This window comes from Anser brachyrhynchus, assembly GCF_964034855.1.
Source record: "Anser brachyrhynchus genome assembly, chromosome: Z".
Taxonomy (NCBI): Eukaryota; Metazoa; Chordata; class Aves; order Anseriformes; family Anatidae; genus Anser; species Anser brachyrhynchus.
The window spans coordinates 21062232-21085979 of NC_137697.1; the positions used below are offsets into that span (position 1 = coordinate 21062232).

A 23748-nucleotide genomic window follows, 5' to 3' on the forward strand; every position below is an offset into this window, starting at 1 on the left:
TATAGCGTCTGGTAATTCAGCATTTAATTATGTTTAAGCCTGTTAAGGAATGGATACAAAATGGCAAGAGATCATGATAACAAGGAGGTTTCTCACTTTCACAATATCTGCAGAAAGATTAGGTTTATCACTTGTGATGAAAAAAAGACAGCATTTGTGCCTTGCTGTTGGTCTTGGCAGATTCCCGTGGCAAATCCTATATTAACCAAACTCCGACTTTAATTGGGTTCCATCTTCATGTAAAGTCCTTTTACCTACAAATTTATTTCTAAAACCAATTTCATATTATTTAACTTTACTGTCTTTTGTAGCAAAAGAATGCAACCGAGAATGAAGTTAGCTATTTACCTCTATATGACAGCAATTTTAGTTAAAGAGGGCATAATCAAAAATGTAAAAAACATCCAGACTTGGCAGACATAAATGCTACTTCCAAGTTTGAATCATGCACATGATGACTAATCATGTGCAAGAAAGCACACATTTGCAAACTGCATAGCAAGATGATGAATAATGCTTTTTCAGTATATTTTCTGTAGTGCCATTCAACATTGATGTATTATGGAATTTGGTTCTGAAGATACCGCCATCCTAACCAAGACACTTTGCATATACTAATGGTAGGAATATCAAAAGAAAGGCTAGTTATAGCTGCTGAGAATGATTTTCTCTGACAATTTTCAACAATTAATAGCTGTTTTTCATTTGTTCAAATTCCTCATGCCATATAGACTATTTTGAATATATATACTATATAGACTGTTTTGAGTATATAAATATGTCTACAGCTATGGGCCTATGTTGCAAAATAATGCTAAAAAATTACATTTGTGGATTATTTTAGAAATAAAGACAAATAGGAAAAAATCTGCCTGAAAAGCTATTTTCACTTTATTCATAAAATTATGGTTAGATGACTAATTTCATGAGTAGGAATTTAATCTATCTGATAGTTTAAAATCCTAAAATGGGATTTCATAAACCCCCCACAATAAGTTGAACAATGTAAAGCATTTGTCTGAAAAAAAGGAAGTTTATTTGCAAAACACTCAACAGTTATTATAAAGAAATTACTTTTTCCCTCTACATTAATCTATTTACATATACTATATATATACATATACATACACATGTACTATGTTATAATTTGGATTGCGCATTACTGTAAGGAAACCATAGAACTAGGTATTGTACAACTTGATATAAGCAAAAGCTTGGATATAATACAGTCTTTCTTTTTTGTCTGAAATTGTATAAAAATTAAGCATATGTAAGACATTATTTCACTGTATTGCTAGTAATTTGCTGTAGACACTGTTATTTACATTAGTAGAGCAGGTACCCCTTCTGCTATTGGTAGACATTGATTGGCCACTGCTGTTACTACTGTTAGGATCTAAAGTCCCTTTAGAGCTGATGAGGCTGAAAAGTTGTCTCTGATACTGAGAAGAAGCATAGTAGTAAACAAGGGGATCGATGCAACAGCTAACACTACTGATACAAACACACAGGAGATAGGCAAAGTAGAGATACTCTAAACTGTTGTCATATGAATAATTGATATAATGAATTAATAGGAGGACATTTGTTGGTCCAAAACAAATAATGAAAACAGAAAAAACCGCCACACACAAAAGCAAGGCACGTGTCTTCTTATTTTGTTTTGCAACAATATTAGAAGAACTCAAACACCGAATGATACACACGTAACAGATGGTAGTTATTATAAATGGCACTATAAAGAAAACAGAAGAGAAGATGGAGAAAAAGTGAAGGTAGTATTTGTGAAGTTCGGATTCCCGTAGCACATCATGGCAGGTTGTTATATTTAAGTTGGGTATTTCCATGGTTTGCTCTCTGATGAGAAAAGGTATAACCCCAGTTATTGCTACAAGCCATATGATGAAACAAATCACTGTGGCACGTGTTAATGTACGCCAGCCAAGGGCCTGCATGGGGTACACCACTGCTAAGAAGCGATCAAAGCTTATGCTTGTCATAAGCATTATTGAACAGTACATGTTGCAGTAGAAAGCAGCAGTGATGAAGCGGCACATTTGAGGTCCAAATAACCAGTTGTTTCCAGAGAAATGATAAGCAATCTTAAAGGGAAGCACACTTACAAACAGTACATCTGCAAGGGCCAAATTCAGCATGTATATTACAGCGGGCTTTTCGATTTTCATTTTTTTCAGAAACACGAATATGGCTGTAACATTCAGAGGGAGGCTCAGCACAAACACTAAGGTGTAAACCGAAGGAACAAAACGGGTCAGCCATGGACTAGTGAGGTATCTTGCTGTTTCCACTGACACAGTTCGTTGTTCACGTGGAGGTGATCTGGTCTGGTTGGTGGAACCTAATCGAAATTCTGACTCATTTTCAGCACTGCTTTCAATGTCTTCCATAGGTATAGGGTCACCACGGTCAGGTATCAGAAAAGCTCTGGCCCTTGGGCTGCTGCTGTTGTATCTGTAGGCTGAAAGAGAAGACAGTATAAAGATTTAAAAGCAGATATTTCATGCTATGGGGGAGTGAAAATATGTTTCAAAAAAGAAAGCTAAAATTATATCAGCAACACAAAATAATGCAGTTAATACCTTATTCAAAGTGTGGATGGCTCACAGATCTTGGTCCATCCCATTTTGTTTTAGCCCCTGTTACAGTTTGGGTAATACTTCCCCCTTTAACTCCTCTCTCTTAAATTCTAAGCTCTTTATGATAGGGACCAAACTCTATCTGAGCTTAAGGAACCAATCTCATCTATACAGACCTTCTCTGTAGGCTACTTAAACAAAAATACAACTGTAAATTTGTCACCCATTAATTTTCTTTGCCAGATGCTTCATAAAGTTTGTAAGAATTGAGGTGCTGGGATAAATGTTGATATTCATACACAGAAGTACATATCACCAAAGTAACAAAAAGTGTGATTAAAATACCAAGTTTCTGAGATATTTCTGTGGTCTCTGGACACATCCTGATGGCCAGATGAACATAAAGACGGATGGCAGAAGTCTTCACACAGTTTTCATGGCTGACATGAATCACCCTCCTGCTTGGATTGAACAGGTAGACACAGATTTCACTGAAACACTTTCCCAGTTCTACTTATTGTATGCTGCAGTGTCCATCCAGCGTGCCCTTGATGCCCTTTTGAAATGTGCCACAGACATTGCCTCCAGAGTGATGTTTTCTGCAGCATGGTTCACTGACTACAACTGAGATGTGTCAGGACAGAGCATAGGACAGAGCATCCCTGCCTTCTGAATGTAGACAGAACAAGTTAAAACAGTGAGAATTAAAAACTGCGAATTACAAACTGTTGCAGGTGTGGTAAGGGCATATGCATGTAAAAACAAACAAAGCAAACATATGGGCACTTTTTCTGGAAGAAAACCATTTTCAGCCTATTGTAGTTATGTGAAGGTTATTTCAAACATATTATGAGCAGGTAGAACTGAGGGAGCTACTACTATTAAGTAACCATTCATCTACCTAGCTATGCACCTGATCACTTGTTAAATACTAGACTACTAAAATAAAAATTAAGCTGTGTAAGCCTAAATCAGTGAGCCAGAAGTACTCAGGCATGATTCATCTATCTATGCCTCAGGAGCAATTATTTGTTCTATAGTAATTCAATCCTTTTTTTTTTTTTTTTTTTTTTTAATGCAGATGAGAACAAAAGCATCCAAAGGAGGCAGATGGCAAAGAAAGGAATGACCGCAGCTTTAAGCAGCCAGCTACCAACCTTTGTGAGCAGGGCTGTGAGAGAGGAGCCTTGCCCAGCCTGAATGTTAGTAAAATCCAGACTTGAATGTGGGATGGGATCAAAGCAGAGATAGAGGGATTTGGGCATTTTTTAGTTTTTAAAAGTGCTGTGCGGCAGATATCATGCTGTATCACAGCAGCACTCTGAGGTAATAGAGGACAAATAGAGGACAAATGTGTTTGTGATATGTGTTTTTATATACAGTTATTTGACTGCATTCTCTACGGGCCAGAAAAAGGTTGCTGGGTAAGAATTCAAGTCTGGGAGCCTGTCTGTGTAGACTGAAGTAGGAACTATTTAATAAGTATACCAAAACACAAGTGTCACAGACATATGTGGGATTCAGCATGCAGTGTTTGCACAGAAATGCACTATGCAAAGTTATACAAGGATCTGTTCTTCATTACAGATGAGAACATTAACAAAAAGCAAAGCTACAGAACCTTAACCTTTAACATTACTTTAAAATTTTAGTGCAAGTGATTAGATGGCTCAGTCAGCTCTTAATTTAGCAGTTCAGATACAGCATAAATTAACACCTCTTACTTTAGCCTGTAGCTAACATTGAATAATTAGGTGATATCCACTACTTAATGATTATCACAATAAAAACCTTTCACAACTGACACCATTGGTATTCACCTCTTTTGGGAGGATCATAATTTTATTTGAATTAAACAAAAAACCACCAACCTAATTTCTTCTGCCAGAGGCAAGTCTTCATGGTAAAGCTTAGAGGCATCAGTAAGAGTGGTGAAAGAACTTGAATTTTACTTCTGATATTTCCAGTACACACTTCTTTTATGAATTCAAGACTTCATATGCTATGAATATAATTTTCTTCCATTGTTTTTTATAAAATCAAAAATTTTGGAAAAGGAATATAATGACAACCCAGAGCTCTATGCTTCCTTCTTGGTTCCTCTGCCACTGAAGAACAATGAATAGGTGACATGGTTTCATGTGAGCTAGGCACATTTTGAGGGAGCACAGGTATAAATGAGCCTGGTGAGAAGCAGGGTAGAGCTGTGTTTAGTGACAGGAATTGTGTTACCAAGATCACCTCTGCGTGATGTGGGAACTGAGGTGCTTCTAACAAGCACCTCTCGTATCCCTGTATCCCTGAACTTTGAAGGTTTTCACCTGTGCTGCCTCACTGTGGGCTTCACAGTGTTTCTGTGAACCCTCAGAAGTGCTGCTGTGTCTCTCTTTTTGAGGACTAGCAAAGCAAACTAGGTGGAACCACAGACCCTTAAATGGCTGGGGGTTAAGTTACTTATCACGAAAACTCTTGCCAGTAACCTGACCCATTTCTCATCAGTGACTCACTAGAACAGTATCAAAATAAGCTAGAGAAGAAAAATGATGATTGAGAGACGTTCTGTATATCAACCACTAGCCTTTGAATAAGCTGTTCCTTGTAGTTACTTAAACATTGCTAATAATTTTAATTATATACTGAATTATTGGATCTAATTTCTTTCCAAGATGAGTTTTAGATGGAAGTATTTAGAGTCCACATTACTCCATTACCAAACTTTCCTAGAAGTAGAATCCTATTAGAATAACTCAGGGCAAGAAGATTTCATAAATATTTTTAATTGAGTTAAAATTCTACAGAATAATACTTCAATTTGGCAAAAACTATGTGTTCTTCATACAAGCAATGACTTTCTAAATTCAGAGTTGAACTCAACCTTGAACAACAACTCCATGTTGTGTACTGTGCTCAGTCCACATCTTTATCTAGAACTTAGATGGCATGAGGTACTACTTCAAAGACAGCTGTATGGGAAAATGAGATGAGACCTCAATCTTGCTGTTTCTCTCTGCTGCTCTCTAATACAGATAAGAGGAATCTAAACTTTCTTAATGAAATTAAATTGAATTTTAATTTAGGATATTGATAACCACATATCAGTTCTTTTCCTTTGCAAGGATATTTTTATGTTTGTGTGACCCAATGTCTGTACATTATTAGAAAAACCAGCAGTGCACTCATGCTTTATAAAATGGAAAGCAAGACAGTAAGTGCCCTGGGGTTCTGGATTCCTTTTGTGTCAGTTTATTTGAGAAAGGCAGTGATCAGAGATTTATACATACAAGAGTGGATGATTAAATTATGTCTTATTAAAAAAAAAAAACTGTAATAGGAAACAGACTCTATCTATAAGCTCTGATAATACAACAAAGCTCTATAGTAGCTCTACAGAAAAGATTTTCTGTACGAATAATGTATGAATACCAGAATGCGCCAGGTATTCCTTTTGAGCTGTTTTAAAGATGCAATGGAATACGTCTTTAAAATACATTTGACTAGAGCTTAAGACATTTTTAATCACAGAAATAATCTGTTAGGAAAACAGAGGTAAAGCTTTGATAGCATAAGGATCATAAATGTTCGGTCATCCTGCTTCTGCTAGGTTATCACCCTAGGCTATCTTTGGGAAGAGCTCAAAACTTGTGGATTATTATTTATATGATTAATGATATTCTCACTGCTGATCTAACAGAGTTAATAGCTGTATCAAAATAATTGTAATATATAAAGAGCTCTGGCTTAACTGAGAACAAACAGGATAAAGCATAGGAGTTTTATTCTCATGGTGTGCAGTCAGGACACTACACTATGTACACTCTCCCCTTTGCTTCTGATAAGGACTTCAAAAGACAAAAAATAAGCAAAATCAGTATAATACTCAAATTTCCTGAAGTTTTCTTTTATTGCTTTTGCACTGATTATTCAACAAGGACATGCAGAAATGATATAGAAAGCTAGAAAGTGCACAAACTGTAGAAAGTTTGTGACTGATTTTAACAACCCTTTGTATTCTATTTTCCATCAAGTACCAAATACTGTTGATCTCATGGTTAGCACACACATATTCTGCTTGTCCTGAAAGATGATGCTTTGTTTTTACGAAGAGCTATTTTGTAATTTCATGTCTGTTTTCATATGCAGGGGGCTACTGTGTGTGCTGTTTTGTGAAAGGAAAAGTAGAGAGCAAAATATATAACAGCTTCAGCCAATCTTAAACAGCACTCCACATCTCTTGAGCACCAGAAGAAAATTTTGAACTATTTCTATAAACCCATAAACCTAGACAGTTACAAACCCGCAGTGTTCATCTTCATCTCACAAAATACCTTTTTTGTTGTTGTTGTTTGTTTGTTTGTTTTTAATAAGGTGAAAAACTAAACACATTAGACTCTGACTCAAGGCAGTTAAAGATATTCTCTGTGTGCCACCGGACAAGTATAAATACTGATTTCTAGGCATTACGGATTGTAGTGCTGCACCACTGGCTTACAACAAGAAGTCTATTCCTCTTATCTTCCCTTCGTATAATCTGCATAGATGCTCATCTAGAATCTAAATTTTTAGTGGCCCAAAAATTAGGTACTGGAAGACAGAATGAGAAGTGCAAGCCAGATGTTTATAAGTAAGGTAAGCCACAGTCTTGTAGGACAGGTGACAATTATTTCCTTTTGTAACAATAAACACCATGTTTTCTTTTTAAAATGTTCTTTAACACATATCTCCATTCATGCAGAGTTCATTATTGTAGTACATGAGTAATGCAGTAACAATTTTCACACATTTTTATGAAGTCTCATTTTCTTGCCAACAGATGTCTGTTCCTTTTTGCTTTCCTTTCTCAACAGCTTTCACCATGCGTGCTGGCTTCAAGCAACGGTACCATCTGTCTCTTTACCCAGCTGTCAGTGTCCCCACACAGGAAAGTCTGGGCAACTTCAGACCTCAGCCAGCTACCTTGGTGTGCCCAGCCTTTGAGAGGCAGCACCCCGTGAGCTTAGGAGCAAGCACCCAGCACCAAGCCACTGCAAAGATGTTTTTTTTGTTCTTTTTTTTTTTTTTTCAGTTGCCCACAGGACTAGCAGAGGCCAATAAGGCAAGAACTGTGGGTGTTAAGGGATCAAGTAGGAAGTGGGGGAGAAGCCACAGGTGCAAGAGAAGAGCTGGCCTAGGGATGCAGCAATACACATGCAGTGGGAATTAAGAGCATTGTGGTTAAAATAGGGAAGGTTATGTTGGACAGCAGGGAAAGGACATTATTGCTGTGGGAGTGAGTGAAAGGGGATCAGAAGACACATGCAGATGGCTGGGCTTTATTAGTTCTACTGCGCACGAAATAACTTGTTTGAATTTTTCTTTTCTTAGTGTTAGTGATGTAATACAGTAAGCATTTTATTCATTGTTTCCTAAGGAAGCAGCAATTAAATAGTTTACTTCAGGATACTCTTCAATGAAGATTACAATTGTAAAAGACAGGAAAACAAGCTTGGATGTTTCCATAAACTGGAAGAAGAGCGTTGAAGAGTATGATCTTTTTCCAACAATAATTTCTATAGTTCATAATTATCTCCCACGCATACATTGCCCCCCCCCCCTTTTTTTTTTTAATAAGGACACTTCCTTTCAACTTCCAATATGAACACGGTTGTGGTCTCTTTTTTGCCCACTTGTCCTTGTGACAAAAAGTTGTTTAGCTGAAAGTTTCCCCTCTCAGACATTTCCCTCAGCATAATTACAAACACTAGCTCTGCCCTCTCTCAGCCTTCATTTTAGTAGTCACAGAACGCCACACTTAAATTTCCCCTTAGCTGGCAGACACTCTGTTCCTCTTATTGGCCCTTTTCTGTACTTTGAGCTTACACTGAGACTTCCCAGCGGGTATCTCAAGAGGTGAACTTCTGATGTTTTAGTAGGGTTTTACAGGATTGAAAGAAACACTAAACAGAATTTTACAGAAAATAAAAATAAAAATGTTGCTATCTCTAAGTGCCTGATCTAGCCCCTAGTATCATTATACGCTTACTAGAAACCGTGAGGCTAAACACACTTCTCTTCTCTTAAATTCCTCCCCTGAGCACCTGCACTGTCAGACAAGTTCAGAGCTAGACAGATCCAGCATCTCACCACATACAGCACACATGTTGTCATTAGTGCTATACGTAATTAAACAAAGAAGAAAGTCATCTAACTGGGGTGCATATTATGAACTGTTTTGTGTTGGCAGATCTTCCAGTCTTTGTTGCTGCCACATATTTGGCAGGCAGTCTATCTCCTGAAGTTGTTAACAAAAGGCAATGTCATTCTTTTCATGAGACTCACCAGTACATCTCGCCAACCTCGTCTCTTCTTTCCACCTTCCATAATCTGCTATTGCTAGGTCATCTTTTCAGCCATGGGACAATTATAAATCCTTCTTCATCTTTAATCACCTCACCTGTGGCACGGTGTCACTCTGAAATCTGTGTATTTCAGGTCCATGGCACTGCCTTTTACCCAAGTAAATAAACAAGGCAGTTCTCTCGCCGAACAACAAGGCTGACACCACTCTACCCAGCCTGACATGTGCTAGCCTGCTCTCGCGGCCGTGAGAACAAACCGGGCGCCGCGCAGTGAATGGCCGAAGGAAGCCAGCCCTAATTAAAACCAGAAAGCAGAACCCCGTTGCCCCGGCTACCCGCGGGCACATGCCGCTTATTTCCCTCTGCCAGCGGGAAATTCATTTATTTCCCTCCGCTCCGGCCGGACCGGAGCCCACCCCCATGCCCCCCCTTCTCGAGGCTCAGCACCCCCCCGGCACCCCCCGTCGGGGCCACTCACCGGCCTGTGCCGCGGCGGGCGGCGGCGGCAGCGGGCAGCTGAGCACGGCCAGGGCGCAGAGCAGCGCCGGCAGCCCCATGGCCGCTGCCGGCTGCCTATCTCCCTCCCTCCCTCCGGCCGTCTGTCCGTCCGTCCGTCCCTCCCCAGCTCCGGTCCGTGCGTCCCGGCCTCGCAGGGAGGGCCGGCAGGGGCGGCTCCACAGAGCCGGGGCGGGGACGGGCACGGGGACGGGGACGGGGATGGGGATGGGGACGGGGACGGGGACGGGGACGGGGACGGGGACGGGGACGGGGATGGGGATGGGGATGGGGATGGGCGGTGGGTTCTTGCCCGCCCGCTCCTCCTCGGCTCTATCTGGGCTCAGGGAAGGGAGAAGGCGCCAGGGGCTTGGGCGCGGTGCGGCGGCAGGAAGTACCAGACAAAGGATAATCCCCCCCCAAAATGAGTCTGAGTTTAAGGAGAGGAGTTTGGGGAGTTTTGTGCGTGTGATTCCAATCGCTAAAACCCCGCAGCAGCATAGGAGGTTGAAGTAGCTGCAGTGTTAGTGGTAGGGAGGTGATGCTCATTCAGAAAAGCTCCTTCGCGCAGAAATCAGCCTTCAATACAATAACCAACAGCTCACCTTCCTCTGCCTGGGCTCGGTAAGCTCACGGCCCTAGAAGCACAGGCCAACCTGAAAGGAGATGTGCTACTCAACTGTGCAGTTCTCGTGTCTGTTTTTTGTTGTTTTTATTTTTTTGTTTTTATTTATTTACTTATTTATTTTGTTTTTATTCCAAGGATGCACGTGAAGCGCTACCTCCTGAGCTCAACGGCACATGCCTTGGATGGGAAAGCTTTGCTCTGTCCTTCCTGAGTTGCTCATGAATGAGAAACTGCTTGAGCTGAAAGCTAATCAAAACTACAGAGGAAAGTAACTTTGCAGCTATTATTTAGGCTCTTCTGTTGTTGTTGGTGGTGGTGGTGGTAGTGAAAATACTTATTCTGCTGGAAGTTTAGTGCATTGTAATCCTTAGGTGTGTAATACAATCAAAAGCTTTACAAGTAGATGCTCCGTCGTTTGCTAGAGTGTGCTGCCCCATCCTGAAGTGTATATATTTCAGTTTATGGCAATACAGACAGGATGGGAGGCAAGCTCTGTTTAGAACTTGGTCAGATACATGAAGCTGAGCTGTTGCGGAAATGTTGGCCTATACTCTTTAACTGAGAGTAATAGCTGTAGAAAATAAATCATTCCTGAGAGCAAGTACTGGTTCCCAGTAAATTCCAGTCCTAATCTTTGCTTGCTCTACTATGTTTGTCCCACAATTCTAGCCCTTGGTCTGTGTTATGGCAATGTTAAGGTTGACATCGGATTGCACAGACCAAGAAGTAATGAGTTTTACTGTGGGCTGGCCTTTCCTCAGGTCGGTAAGAAGACCTTGCAATTTGGTGAGAAACATGCAAGACAAACTCTGTCATCCCTGAAAACACCGGGGAACCACAGAGAATACCTTATACTGAATTGTTTCTTTTCATCAATTTAGAAAATATTTTAATTACAGATTATTTATTTTAATCTATTTGGGAAGAGAGAGGGAAGCTATTCTTGGATATTTCCATGGTCTTGCAGCTTTATAAGCATACCCAAATGCGATGTAACAGCAGTGGCTTTTTCTGCCCAACCCTATTTGCTCAGTGTATGCATAAGCAGAAGCTCCTTGTGAGCTGAATTCCTTCTATGCTGCAGTTTCCTTAAGGATGCTATAGCTGAGAGATAGGCCTTCAAGAGAGAAGAGAGAATGAGTTATAGAATATTTGTGGGAATATTTGTGTAGGGAAAACTCATTTTGCCATTAAAGTGAATTTTATTTATTTATTTATTATTATTTTAAAGCATTAATCTGCTCTTCCACAGGTTGAGAAAAACTAACAGGATTTTCTGTATGGAATGAAATTTAAACACCCTCTGAAAACAGAAAGGGAGTTCTGTGAAAGTGCTTTACATTAGAGGCACTCTATTTTTATAGCGTGTATTTATACAGACTCAAATGCATTTTAATCTATGTAAATAAGCACAGCAGAGTGACATCTGTGACCTAAATGTAGACTGCCTTGAAAAAAAAAAAAAAAGAAGCAAATGAGGAACTAACTCTTAACACACCATATATAGTAAAAACATACCATGGACCCATTTCCAGTCTCAGATATGACAGCATTTTAAGAGCTCTGTCTTAGTGAGAAATGCAACAGGAAACATCTTGCCAAGAGTTCAAACTGGAGATTTGAGAGCTGACATTAAGGTTGTTAGGGGGACTAGATCCACAAGTTGTGAAAACTTATGTTCTTTGAACACTTTAGTTTGATAAAGAAACATTACACCTGATTTCCCCAACATTCATTACATGCCAAATTACTGTGACACGCACTCGAACATGAAAATGAGCAAGCATTTCAATTCTGGAAGAATGTTTTTAACATGTTTCTTCCACCTTTGGGAATCAGTCTTATACGATGCCTTTCTCACAAAAAACATCCTCCTAAGTGTTTTTGAGACATTCTTTAAGATAAAAGAAAATTAAAAATCTGATGTCTGGTTCAAGAATTTGGTCATGTACAGGAGACAGGCAGAAAAATTGATAGGGTGAAGCTGACAAAATATGTTTTCTCCCCAGACATTTCAGTCACCTATCTGGTCTAATGCTACACAGCTGGAGGCATGTCCAAGAAATGTCCATGAATACTTACATTTAGTATCCTGAAGGTACATGGGTTGGGTCAGCTTCTCAGTGTTGTAAAGAGGCATCTGGAAACAAGATCAGCTTCTGGACCAGTGTGCAATACAGTTAACCTTTTGTCACAAGCTGGGAACAAGCATTGTTGAAGGAAATATCTGCAAAGAAATGTCTATTTTTTACCTCCAATTTGTGAGTTTATAACGTAAAATTTCTAAGCCTAAAATAGAGGTAACCTAAATACCAGTCAGTCTTAAAATGTCCTGGTTTTTGCTGTCATAGGGTTAAATTTCTTTTTAGTAGCTGGCATGGTGCTGTGCTTTGGATTTTTGATGAAAATAGTGGTGATAACACACTGATGTCTTAGTTGCTGCAAAGCACTCACACAAAGCCCAGGACTTCTCAGCTTCTCATACTGCCCTGCCTGCGAGGAGGCTGGGGGTGCACAAGGAGCCGGGAGGGGACACAGCCAGGACAGCTGGCCCAAGGGAGCCAGACGGGTGTCCCATATCATGTGGCGTCATGATGGACAATAGGAACGGGGGAGTTGGCCTGGGGGGAGGGCTGGGGGGGGGGGCAAAAATTGGGGATCGGCTGAGCATTGACCAGCTGGTGGTGAAAAACTGTGTTTTGCATCACTTTTTTCTTTTTATTAATATTATTATTATTTATTAAACTTCATCTCAATCCATGAGTTCTTGCACTTTTAGCTTTTTCATTTCTCTCCTCCATACCACTAGGATGGCGAGGTAAAAGCTGTGTGTAACTTATCTATCTGCTAGGTTAAACGACAACATAAATATATTTTTCTAAATGTTTTACCAGACCCCAGAAAAAAAAAAAAATTTTTTTTGTTACTTAGGTTCCAGAGGCCTTTACCAGTGGGCCAGAGTTTGAGGCATAAGCCACTGTCTGCCAAATCTGTGAAATATGTGAAGGGAAACTCACATCATACCTACAATGATAACCTTCCTTTCAGTTATAAGGAACAGTCACAGAGCTATGTCCTTTGTATCCTTGTAAATTGGATTGCTATAGATATAGGAAGTGAATTAAAAAAAAATATATATTGTTTTTAGATTTTCTGTTTGTATACTTGAACCAAATTTAAGCATACTTTCTCTGTCTGGATAAGCTAATTGTAATGGAGGTGAAGAGTTCACAGCTTCTAAAACTTGTACCGCTTTTAAATTCTACTTCTTGCTTCTTTTTCAGTAGGCTTTTTTTGGTATTTTTTTTTTTTTTTTTCCTCCCCCTCAGGAGCATGTTACAGTATAAAACTTCATTCCTGTAAAACACACCAGGTCTACCAAGAAAGCCTGGAACCATCTGGCCACATCGCTATGTCGATGGGGAAGAAGCCACCGTTGTGCTGTTCAGGAGCTACCGGACTGCCCTAGTGCGTGCCTGGGGTTGGTAGTTACTGATCTAAAAGGGTGAGGTTAGAACCATATTTCAGAGGCAAAACCAGTCCTCCAGGTCTGGGAAGAGGGTTGTGTTGTCTAAGTAGTTATGAACTGTTTGAAGTCAGATGTGACTGATGCTGTTTAGATTTGCTATTAGAGGGAAGTTTGCTTTGTTGTTCTTGCTTGCTTTTAAAAAAAACACTAACAGAGGTCTGCAGATAGGCACCACGTAAAACAGGACAGAGCAATCACTTGTGATAGTATTTCTCTCTGCTTAGCCAAATAAGATAGATGTTGTTCATTCCACAATCTTGTGGATTGTTTTAGAGCTTCAGAGTCCCATCAGAATGAGTAAGCACCAAATTAAACCAAGTGAATTGCAAAGCGCTCTTAGTTAACTCTAAAAATGATATGGTAGAAAAATGCAAACTCTAACAGACAACGACCATTGACTATTATAATTTCACTAGCACTGTCTAGGAAAACAAACTTAATAGATGGGCAGGTCTTTCAAGGAAAGACTTAGTTCCTCCTATACTGAGAACAGTTGAGTAAAACACTATTCAGCTATGCTGTTTTTATCCTCATTTTTTGTCACCAGCAAGGCAAGTCTTTCCACAAGACCATTTCATGAATGAAACTAGATTCATCAACGCATATCTAACCATGTATAATCGGAGGCCCTAAACCACGGTTCACAGTAACCTCCAAAAAGCCCATTTTCCTACTTTCTAGTAGATATCATCAGTATATGACAGCAACTGGTGGGTACAGAATTACTTTGCCCAATTACATAGTACCGGTACTACCTGTCAATCTTATATTTAGGTAGAACCATTATGGTCAGCCTTGTTTAGCAGGGTTCATTATTTGTTCAGTGACAAGGTCCTAAACTGAACCAGCTAATTAAGAAAAAAGCTTCTGAAAGAGTTCAAAGAAATTTAAGTGGAAGTTTTTCTTTGATGTGTACCAGGAGAGCAGGAATATCAAGAAACAGTTGGAAAAGATGAAATCTGGCATACAGACTGTACCTTTCATACATGTCATTACCAATAAGCTTTCATAAGCATATGTACTTCAGGTGCAGCTAGGAGGTGACCAAGGAAGGTTCTGCTCACAGTAGAACCTAGCAGGAACTAGGTGTGTCAAGTACATCACACAAAGCAACGTGTCTAGGACTGACTTATTCTCACAAAGGCAGTGGGTCTCTAGTAAGTTACACCAGCATATTTCCAGGCTTTTGACATGTCACTTCAAAGGTCTGATTTTAATGGTCAACACCCCACTTGTGTAGACTTACAGCTCAGATGGAATTTGTCAAAACTGTGCAGGGATTAGCCTCCCTGGTCACTTATGACAGGACACAAAGGAAGAGCACAAAGCTGTGCCAGGGGGATGTCCAGTTCAGACTGGACACGAGGAAAAGTTCCTTTACTGTGAGGGCGGTCAAACCCTGGAAGAGGCTTCCTAGATGGATGGCTAATGCCCCATGCCTGTCAGTGCTCAACAGGCATTTGAATAACCCCCTCAGTAACATGCTTTAACTTCTGGTTATCCCTGAAGAGGTCAGGTAGTTGGACTAGACGATCTCAGAATAGAAGAGTTCAGTTAGAAGGGGCCTTCAAAGTGCTACTTTCATATTCCCTAACAGCTATTTTAAGTGAATCTGGGTATCAGTACTGTAACAAGTATGTAACATTTAAATGGCTGATAAACAGGTAATGCAGCATAACTAGCTGGAAGAGAAATGAAAGTACCTAGAACTTGTTTATTTTTTAATTAGTGATATTAGCTGTTTTAAAGTAGTGAAGTGTTCACATTTAATGTCATACATAAAGGAACATCTCTAATAAGAAATCTTTTCTCCAACTTGTATAATACAACAGATAGTGTACAAATGAATGTTGTAGTCTACAAATCTGCCACTCACTTTAGTTTTATTTCAGCTTCAAAATTAAATATGTAATATTGCTTTTACAATGCATTCCAGAGCACCTCACTGTACATTCATCTTCTAAAATGATTTGTCACAAGGAAAGTGAGAGTAGTAAATAGCTTCCCTTGCTTTATATATTACAGTATCCACTATACATGTTCTTGCTCTTTAGGTGTAATTGGTAATTAATCAGCAAAATCATCACTACTTTCAGTGGCATAAAGACCATGAAGACTTCACTGCTGAGAAACCTTACCAAAGCGTAATGTGAGGACAGTTAAGCTTAGATTCAATTTTATAAAAGCTCTGGAAAATTCTCATTACCATCTAGATTGTTACTTGAATAATCCTTTTAAATGAAATCTAGGAAACAAGCCAGTTTAATTAAGTAACATTTATTTTACATAGAACAATCTCCAAAGAATATTTAAAAAAAATCTAAATACTGATTTTATTGCATTTATTTTCTTACAAAAAGACAGACAGGCACAATTTATGTATTCAAATACTTCAAACTGAACAGCTGTTCACTGTTCAGGTTACCCCCATGCCACTCAAAAGGTTGTGGAAGTAGAAAATGTCATTTTACACAAGGCAGTAGTGCATTTTATTTAGTAGGAATGAATCACAAAATATATTTTTGTACAGTAAAATGTTACTGTCACTTTATAATTACCTATAAAATTTTTTGAATTGCACAACAAGTTTGCTTTGCAATTGACAACTGCCAGAAAATAGGCTTAGTATGTAACTAAATATTTGCGCGAGCTATCCCCTAGAGACAAATTAGGATTTCTTTTGGTAAATACTTAAAGTCTAATATGAACTATATTATATATCTGAGGTCATTTAAAATGTTTTTAATAGGAAGAGGCTTATATATTCAACTAAGTTCACTTTCTGTCTACCTTAATATCCATACAACCAAAATAGCTGAGTGTCCTAAACAATATTTTGATTTAAAAGTACCAACACCAATGAGATCTGGAAGTGTTTAAATTAATCTATTTCCTATTTTTCTGCTTCATTATCAATGATGAAAAGGCACTGTATACATTCCTCTCAATATTTGGTCTTTTAGTTTCCTTTAAAGTTTCCTAAAATCCAATGACAAACATCAAACAAATGTTGAAAAGCAAAAAAAAAGAAATACTGAAGAGACTTCCCATTGGTGGATGCAGTCCACGATGTCTGAAGACACTCATTTGCCATAGAACTTCTTATTCAACAAGAATATGAGCAAGTTAACATTCACTTTAGCTTTGTCAAACATTTTCATTACAGCCACACCTTCATATTGCATCTGAAGCAAATCCTGTAACCATAAATAAAATCATTATTCTTTGCTTGAATCCATACCTCACAGCAAACAGATTGGGTCATTTTCATCACGGACTAATTACCTCAAACTCCAGGTCCTTCACAATTTAAACAATTAAAAGGAACTATTGGGTAAGTACGAAAAACAGTACATGTTTTCTAGATCCCCCATTACAGGCTGTCAGTAACAGCAAGCTCAGTAACAGCAAGCTGTAAGAAAGATAGACTCCTGTGTACTATACTCTTGCATAGGTATTTGCTTCTTGCCACTGCTCTAATATGCCATTTGGTTTGATGGTCTCTCTGATATATGCCTTAACACTACTCCAAGCTCAGCATCCTCCACAAATTACAAAATCATTCCCCTCATGACCTGCTGCCTTGCAGTGATTGAATAGTTCATGGATTTACAAAAAGACCGAAAAGTTCCTGTTTAGAACAAATACGAATGTGATTATAGAGCACAGTGATAAAATTCAAATTTTACCTGGAAATGGAGCTGCACTTTTTCCATCTCAACCCCCAAAAATTTTGCTTTGATTTCAAAGTCACCCACTTCTTCTCCAGGTGTTATATCAAACATCACATTCTTAAACCTTAAAACAAAGAACAGTAATTGAGTATGTATGCTATGCTGTGTTATATACTCCAAAGACAGTGGAAAGCCTGCAGAGCTGAAGACCTCTCTCACAAAAACAAAAACATTTTTGTGCAAAAAAACCCAAAAAACAACAGTTTTACCACAAGCATCACTGTTTTCTGTGGCATGTTCATTTTGTAAGCACAGCTTTATCTCCTCCCAGCAGCAGAAACCTTTAGGGACCATAGAGTAATTTGTCCATAAGAACTGTTGGACCTCAGCTGGGCAACAGGAGGACTGGTGGAAATGTCAACTTAAGAAACTTTGATCCTAGCACCAGCTCTCACATGTATCACCTTGCTGCTGGTTAAGCTGTACGAGTAATGTGTGAGAAAACACACTGTATATGAACAGACACTAAACACTAAACCAAAAAAAAAACCAAAAAATCTAAGTGACCCTTAGAAACAAACCCCACTGCTTTGAACAGGAGGGATGGTTTTTGCCCAGACCAGTGTTTTTGGTATAGTGCAACAACATACTGGGTGATCTAGAAGGAGTTTAACTGTTCTGTTTGCTTTAGCAAATCCACCGTGTAGAATCACATAGTCTGCTGGAGAACACCTGAGCTTTAGGAGAATTTTTTTGGGACAGAGCTTGGCTTTATCAGCCGGTGGGTAAGACTGTCCTTTCTCTCCCTTCTTTTTGTACCCACAAATTAAAATCTGATCGCTTTTCTGACCTGGTTTATATAATGCATAGTTTAGGCAGGATGCAGAAACAGTGAAGTACATGGAGCACAGGGGTCACTGAAAAACATTCATGAAACTGTATGCCATGTTGCATTTCCCGTCCTGTTGTAATATGCTGATCCTGTAGAACTGCAAGCAGAAGCTACTACTACCTTCACATGGCAGGTTCAACTTATGTTTAGAACAGGTCTGTTGAGTTGTCTTAAGAAGGTAAGAGAAGATTAAAAAAGCGTGTCTTACTTTAACATGAAATCTGCCTTGGCCTTGTTAGACTAGGGAATGGACATTTTAACTTGACCTATCAGTTATTTTCTGAAGATCACTAGCATAACATTGCATGAACCACTCCATGACTATTGCAATATCTTCTTGGAGGCTTGTCTGGTATACATATAGTATGGCATATAGCTCTTAACAGTCCTTTATACTGAGAAAAAAAAATGGATATGAGAAGTACAGGGAACAAAGAGGACCAGGTGTCCATAGGGCACCCAGATTTGTTCTGCCACCTTTGAGTACCTTCTTGCAGGTGTACACACATCTCTGTTGTCAGTTTTGCCACTGTTGACAAACCTACTTGGAAAAAAGTTGCAACCCAGAAAACTTTTCCCACGTAGAAGCAAGATGGAAAAGTGCATAGGATGGAAGAGCAGCCTTAAAATGGATAGATACAACAGGGAGGTTAAACTACCACATACATTCCCAGTTTGCCATAGTCAGGAAGCACAGCATATGAGGTATTTACTCAATAATATGAAAGTGTTTGGTCAGCAAATGAAAAAGTATGTTACAACTGCTTAACAAGTCAGTCAGTCCTTAGCAGTGAACATGCTGCCTAACTCATACTCATCCCATCTAAACTAATGTCAAAATAGACATATTCCAGTACCTTACCAAAGTAATCATATAGCAAGGTACAAGGATAAAAGTCTAATTGTTGTGATTCATTTTATCTTTCTCCTGAATGCAGAAATCTGAAGGTATTTTAGGTGCAGTGCAGGAAACTGCAAGTAATTTTAACAAAAGCCAGACTGCTGAGGGAGCTGGTGATTAGAAAATGTTCTCAATTGTTTTGTGACACACTTACTGGTTGGTTTGAAGATCTTCAATTTCTAGGATGACACCCTTTTCATGCAGTCTTGCAGCTGTGTACTTTAATGATGTCTGCTTCAGTTTTTTGCTTCCCTTTACCTCCTCTTTTCCATCCACTTTAATTGACCTCCTTGAATTTCTGGGAGAGAACAAAAAAATGGCTTGTAATTAAGCTACCAGCACACAAATGTCTTTTATATTTCAGCTAGTATTCTAGCTTTATTTTTTCTTCACTCTTTGCCCTCCTAAGTAGCTATTAAGGAACAATCCAAGAATTAGAAGGATTTTTGGCACACGAAGTAGTCTAAAATATTTTTGTAATTATTTTGAATGAACATTTATACTAGCACTTATCTAAACTCTATTGTGAAATGCAAACCCAGTCTAAAAGAGTTCACAATCATCACTTAAAAGCAGCAATTTGGAAGCATACAGTGACATAGGTATTAAATAAGATTGGTCATTAGTGTTCCTTTTTGGACCACTGAGAAAGCTCCTGTTCATGTCATTAAAATGCTTTTATTTTGACACCTTTACAGCCCTAGTAGGAGTTGGATCACAAATGAGTGGCTGCAACATTCATGAAAAATATGATGCTTTAGGCATTTATTTCTCCACTCTATTCTAAAGACAAACCTATTTAACGAAGGAAGAAAATCAATAGTCACTTCCCAAAGCTTCATGAATTTAAAGTATGCTAGTAGCCTTGCAAAGTAATACTAATTAAATATATTGAAACCATACTCTATAGGGAAACATTATATATATCATTCCTCTTTAAGGAAGAATTAAAGAAATGTATGCCTCATTGTTTAAGGATTTTTGGTTAGCTAAGTGGCAACTCGTATGCACTTCTAAATCTGTGGGTTGCCTACCCTTCGGAATCAAAGCTTCCTACTACAACACCTGCTCTACCTCCTAATAAAGCACATTAAAATATTAAAAGACAAGAAGAATCAACTCACTTTCTTGTTAAGTTGTCTAAACAAGTTTTTATATAGGTGTTGTAATAATTAATTTGTTCTTCATAAAATGCTGTCTTGGAGTTAAGTGCATTCAAAGTCTGCTGGAGTTTCACCAGTTCAGCTTTTCGGTGATGTCTGTATCTTCTTTGATTCCGGATATCCTAAAGCAGAGGATTGAAGTTTATTATGCAATAAGCTTATTAAGTAGATATATTGACTTTGGGGAAGTCAAGCAGTTAGCCATTGGTTGGAAAGGAGATTGGACAGGTGGTTCTAAACTCTCTTTCTCCTAATGCTTCCATGCAGGATTGTCTCTGTCTGGTGACAGCCCCTCCAAGCAGGCTGCTGTCACTGGGCACCTCAAAACCCTAGGAAAGCCCAGCAGGTTGACAACTGAAAAGCTAACCTTGTGGGTGTCTGCACTAAGGCCCACATCAGTCCAACACTGGCTTTGTGCCTTCTGTGGGCAAACTTATATCCCCTCATTCAAGGTGGCTACAGATAGTTGGAGCTAAATGAATTACAAGTTGTGGCAGCCTGAAATTTGCTATGGGCTCCAGGACACTACACTAAATCAATGAAGTGTTCAAATAAGAAACAAATCTTAGTTTACTGATTAACTGAGAGGCAGCATGCTAATGCACAACTACCTGAACTGAATAATGTGGACCGGTAGCCTTTGTTATCCAGACTTAATGCCTGTTAACATGTCTAGCTAGAATGGATTTGAGCTAGATGCCTAAAAAAAATCATCAGTTTAGAAGAAGCATGTTCCATTTACCTTAGCAATCTCATTTATAATTTCTTGGTACTTAGTTGCTGAAGACACTAATCCTGCTTGTTCCAATGTCCGGAGATTTCTCTGAATTTTCCTTTTCTTTTGTTCTACTGGTAGCTGCCCTTCTTCAAAAATAGACTGACTGTGCTTCATTTTCTCTGGAGTTTTGGAATCTAAAATGGCACGTTTTTCTACAAGTTTCAAGTGTTCAGATTCCTGGGTAAAAAGAAAATCCAAAACAGTTATTTTCCAATTAAAAATAACAGTTAAGAATTTGGATGCACTGAATTCTCACAGGAGATAAAGAAATGTAATTGTCTTTGTTTCTATCTTCTTACCAAATTGTCTAAAGTTGCTCAGTTTACTATTCTCTTTTGACATACCTTAAGTAACTCTTCACAACAGACACGTTTCAATTAATCCAAACGTGTCTGAAATTTGCCAGAAGACTCACTGGCTTCATTTAGTTGTATGAAGACTGTCCAGGTCTCACAGGTGCCCCCTACTTACACACACACGCACTCTCTAAACTAAGCTGAAAAGTGCATGTTATTGAGATGTGGCTTTGTGCGTCAGTATCTCCAGGGCAAATCCTCAGCTGAGAGCTCTTCCCACTCATTTCCTACATCAAAGATAGCTGCAGTTCCCAAGCCAATGTTTGCTTATATTGCTTAAACAAATATACTAGGCAGCAAATAACTCAATATACCAAAGTTTACAAGAAAAAAAATCCATCAGAGAATTCACCTCAGGCTATTTGCTTGCATTAGTACACAGGAAAGAAGAGGCCATGTTTACAAGTTTAAAGAATTATGAAATATATTATTTCAGCTGTTGTAGTTGACAGTAAGACTTTATGTCCTCCACCTCCCCCCCACCGAGTTGTTACCAGTTCTACACATAGTTTACAAATAGCAAAAATGATCTCATTATTATAGTGACAGAAAAAGCTGTCAGAAATCTGCTTTTAAATAGCTTTAGTAAAATAATTATTTTCTTCCCTATTCGGGCACAATATAGCACTTACCTGTTGTGCAGTGGCTGTTGTTTCTAATATTTCTAAGAGCGTATCCCCTGGCTGAGTTCGTATCACATCCACAATAAGCCTTTTGGTCCTTTTAAAAAGAGTATATGGGTATTACAAAACAGTTACCGCTGGTTCATCTGTGCATTTTATTTCTTTGACTGTAGAACTAGCAAGCACGCCCTTTATGCTTTGTAATACAAGTATTTCCTAGGTTTTGTATTCCAGATCTTCCATGGATAACACTGAACATATGACTTGTACACAGACAACAAGAGAAGTGTGTACATACTTTTCTCCCTTTTATTTTAGGAAATATCTAACCAGTTAGCATAGTATAACAATAGTTATACTGTAATAGTATTATGCTAACATAATAAAAAGCCAACCAACGATATAAACAAGGATTCTAATTATGATCATGACAGCAGGCTGGAAGGTCATCTTTCCAAAGCCTGAACTATGCAGGTACATAAGGATCGTATCTACTAAATAAAGTGGAAAGGCGCTCAAAGCTGAACTTCTGAAGGAATTGCACAGCAGACACTACTTAAGGGGCAGATGTTTCTTTAGTGGCAACATATGGAGCACTTCCTCACCGAAAAAAGGGAAGCTGTTGCACGCTGATATGTAAACCAGTTCTTTTTTGGTAGGAGTTTATCTATAATACTTCAAAGAATGTCTATTACAGAATTCTGTTAATTCAGAGGACACCATTACAAACAAGATTTTATTTTTCCTTCACGAACTCTTGGAATTCCCTCCAGATCCCCAGAAAACAAAGAAAAAACAACAAACAAAACCGGAAAGATCCCCTAAAATTAATTCACCTGTGTTACATCAACACATTCCTGGCTTTCTCTGCCTGCCAAAACCTTCCTCAACCTTTGGTGGTCACCACCACCATTGACAGTAGCGAACATGAGAGTGTTACCATTACACGCACTTGAAAGCCATCTAAAAGTATGCTGATATGGCTGGTAATACATGTATGCCTACTTCCTCCACTTCATACCAAACCAGCTCAGCTTTCTTGTTTTCCAGAAGCAAAACAGCCTAGGGCTCCACTCCTCCCCACCCACGTACAATTTGGCATGCTGTCCCTATGCATTCAGACCATGTGTACCGTGCACCTTACGTAAAGCATTCAAGACAGAGGTGCCTGCAGATCTTTGGGTTTGTCACAGAAGCCTTAACAAACCATTTAAAAACAAATACTTTAATACTTCTGTTGAAGAGGCATGTCGCTTTAGAGAAAAAAAGGAAGCTACAGTATCTGTGTTTACGTTCCTTGTATAAACAGTTGTCAGGTATTTAAGCTTTTTTTTTTCCTGCAGTTTAACACAGGTTGCTATTTATTCTTCTGTCAGATTGTTTACTAGATCTTAAAATGTAAGAGAGATTACCTGAAAGCACTTATACACAGAAGTTAAATTCTATTAATTTTCTTGCTATTATTTCAATGTATTTCCACACAATGTAAAGGATTAAAAAGGATTTTAAACATTTCTTTTGGCCTTGATTTTGCATATCTTCAGAGATTCAGTTAAGGGCTAGCATATTAGTCTGACACAGAGGAAAAACAGAACAGTTTTTTTGTTGTTGTTTGTTTTGTTGTTGTTTGTTTTGTTTTTAAGTGACAACAGCAGGCATACCCATAATAAAAACAACAACAAAACCCCACAACACTTTGGGAATAGCTCTATAGCCCTGGCCTGTGGAACACCAAGTGACTAACACCATTCTGATTTGTCATTATCTTTGCAGTCTT

General features: G+C 38.7%; 2 protein-coding genes and 1 long non-coding RNA gene across 10 annotated transcripts in view; 1 reads left to right on the plus strand and 2 right to left on the minus strand.

Moving 5' to 3' along the window:
- Nucleotides 1-2: 2 nt before the first annotated feature.
- F2R (coagulation factor II thrombin receptor) lies at nucleotides 3-9609 on the minus strand. Of its 2 annotated transcripts, none has more exons than XM_080573855.1 (2): nucleotides 9411-9609; nucleotides 3-2479 (listed from the first exon to the last, which is right to left on the minus strand). In XM_080573855.1, exons 1-2 carry the CDS (start codon nucleotides 9487-9489, stop codon nucleotides 1284-1286), a joined length of 1275 nt encoding a protein of 424 aa, XP_080429981.1. In that variant the 5' UTR covers nucleotides 9490-9609; the 3' UTR covers nucleotides 3-1283. The 2 variants fall into 2 exon arrangements, with proteins under 2 accessions (XP_080429981.1, XP_080429982.1); XM_080573856.1 differs by lacking the exon at nucleotides 9411-9609 and adding an exon at nucleotides 8913-9325.
- Nucleotides 9610-9636: 27 nt separating this feature from the next.
- Nucleotides 9637-16784, plus strand: LOC308185565. Its single transcript, XR_013943468.1, has 2 exons — nucleotides 9637-10051; nucleotides 10191-16784. It is a non-coding gene; the product is annotated as an uncharacterized lncRNA (long non-coding RNA).
- Nucleotides 15846-23748, minus strand: part of IQGAP2 (IQ motif containing GTPase activating protein 2) — a 127002-nt gene continuing 119099 nt past the window's right edge. For all 7 annotated transcript variants that reach the window (XM_080573845.1, XM_080573842.1, XM_080573840.1 and 4 more), the window contains 6 exons: nucleotides 21981-22068; nucleotides 20957-21169; nucleotides 20176-20336; nucleotides 19206-19349; nucleotides 17274-17382; nucleotides 15846-16781 (listed from right to left, as the gene is read on the minus strand). In XM_080573845.1, coding sequence (XP_080429971.1) covers nucleotides 16668-16781; nucleotides 17274-17382; nucleotides 19206-19349; nucleotides 20176-20336; nucleotides 20957-21169; nucleotides 21981-22068 — 829 coding nt within the window. In that variant the 3' untranslated portion in view covers nucleotides 15846-16667. The remainder of the gene's footprint in view (nucleotides 16782-17273; nucleotides 17383-19205; nucleotides 19350-20175; nucleotides 20337-20956; nucleotides 21170-21980; nucleotides 22069-23748) is intronic.

What these genes read in the sequence shown, in the direction of transcription:
- F2R (XM_080573855.1), bottom strand. Translation starts at nt 9,489, where the DNA reads ATGGGGCTGCCGGCGCTGCTCTGCGCCCTGGCCGTGCTCAGCTGCCCG. An exon ending in GCCCGCCGCGGCACAGGCCG is followed by an intron (nt 2,480 to 9,410) that starts GTGAGTGGCCCC and finishes CTTCTCTTTCAG; the next exon opens with CCTACAGATACAACAGCAGC.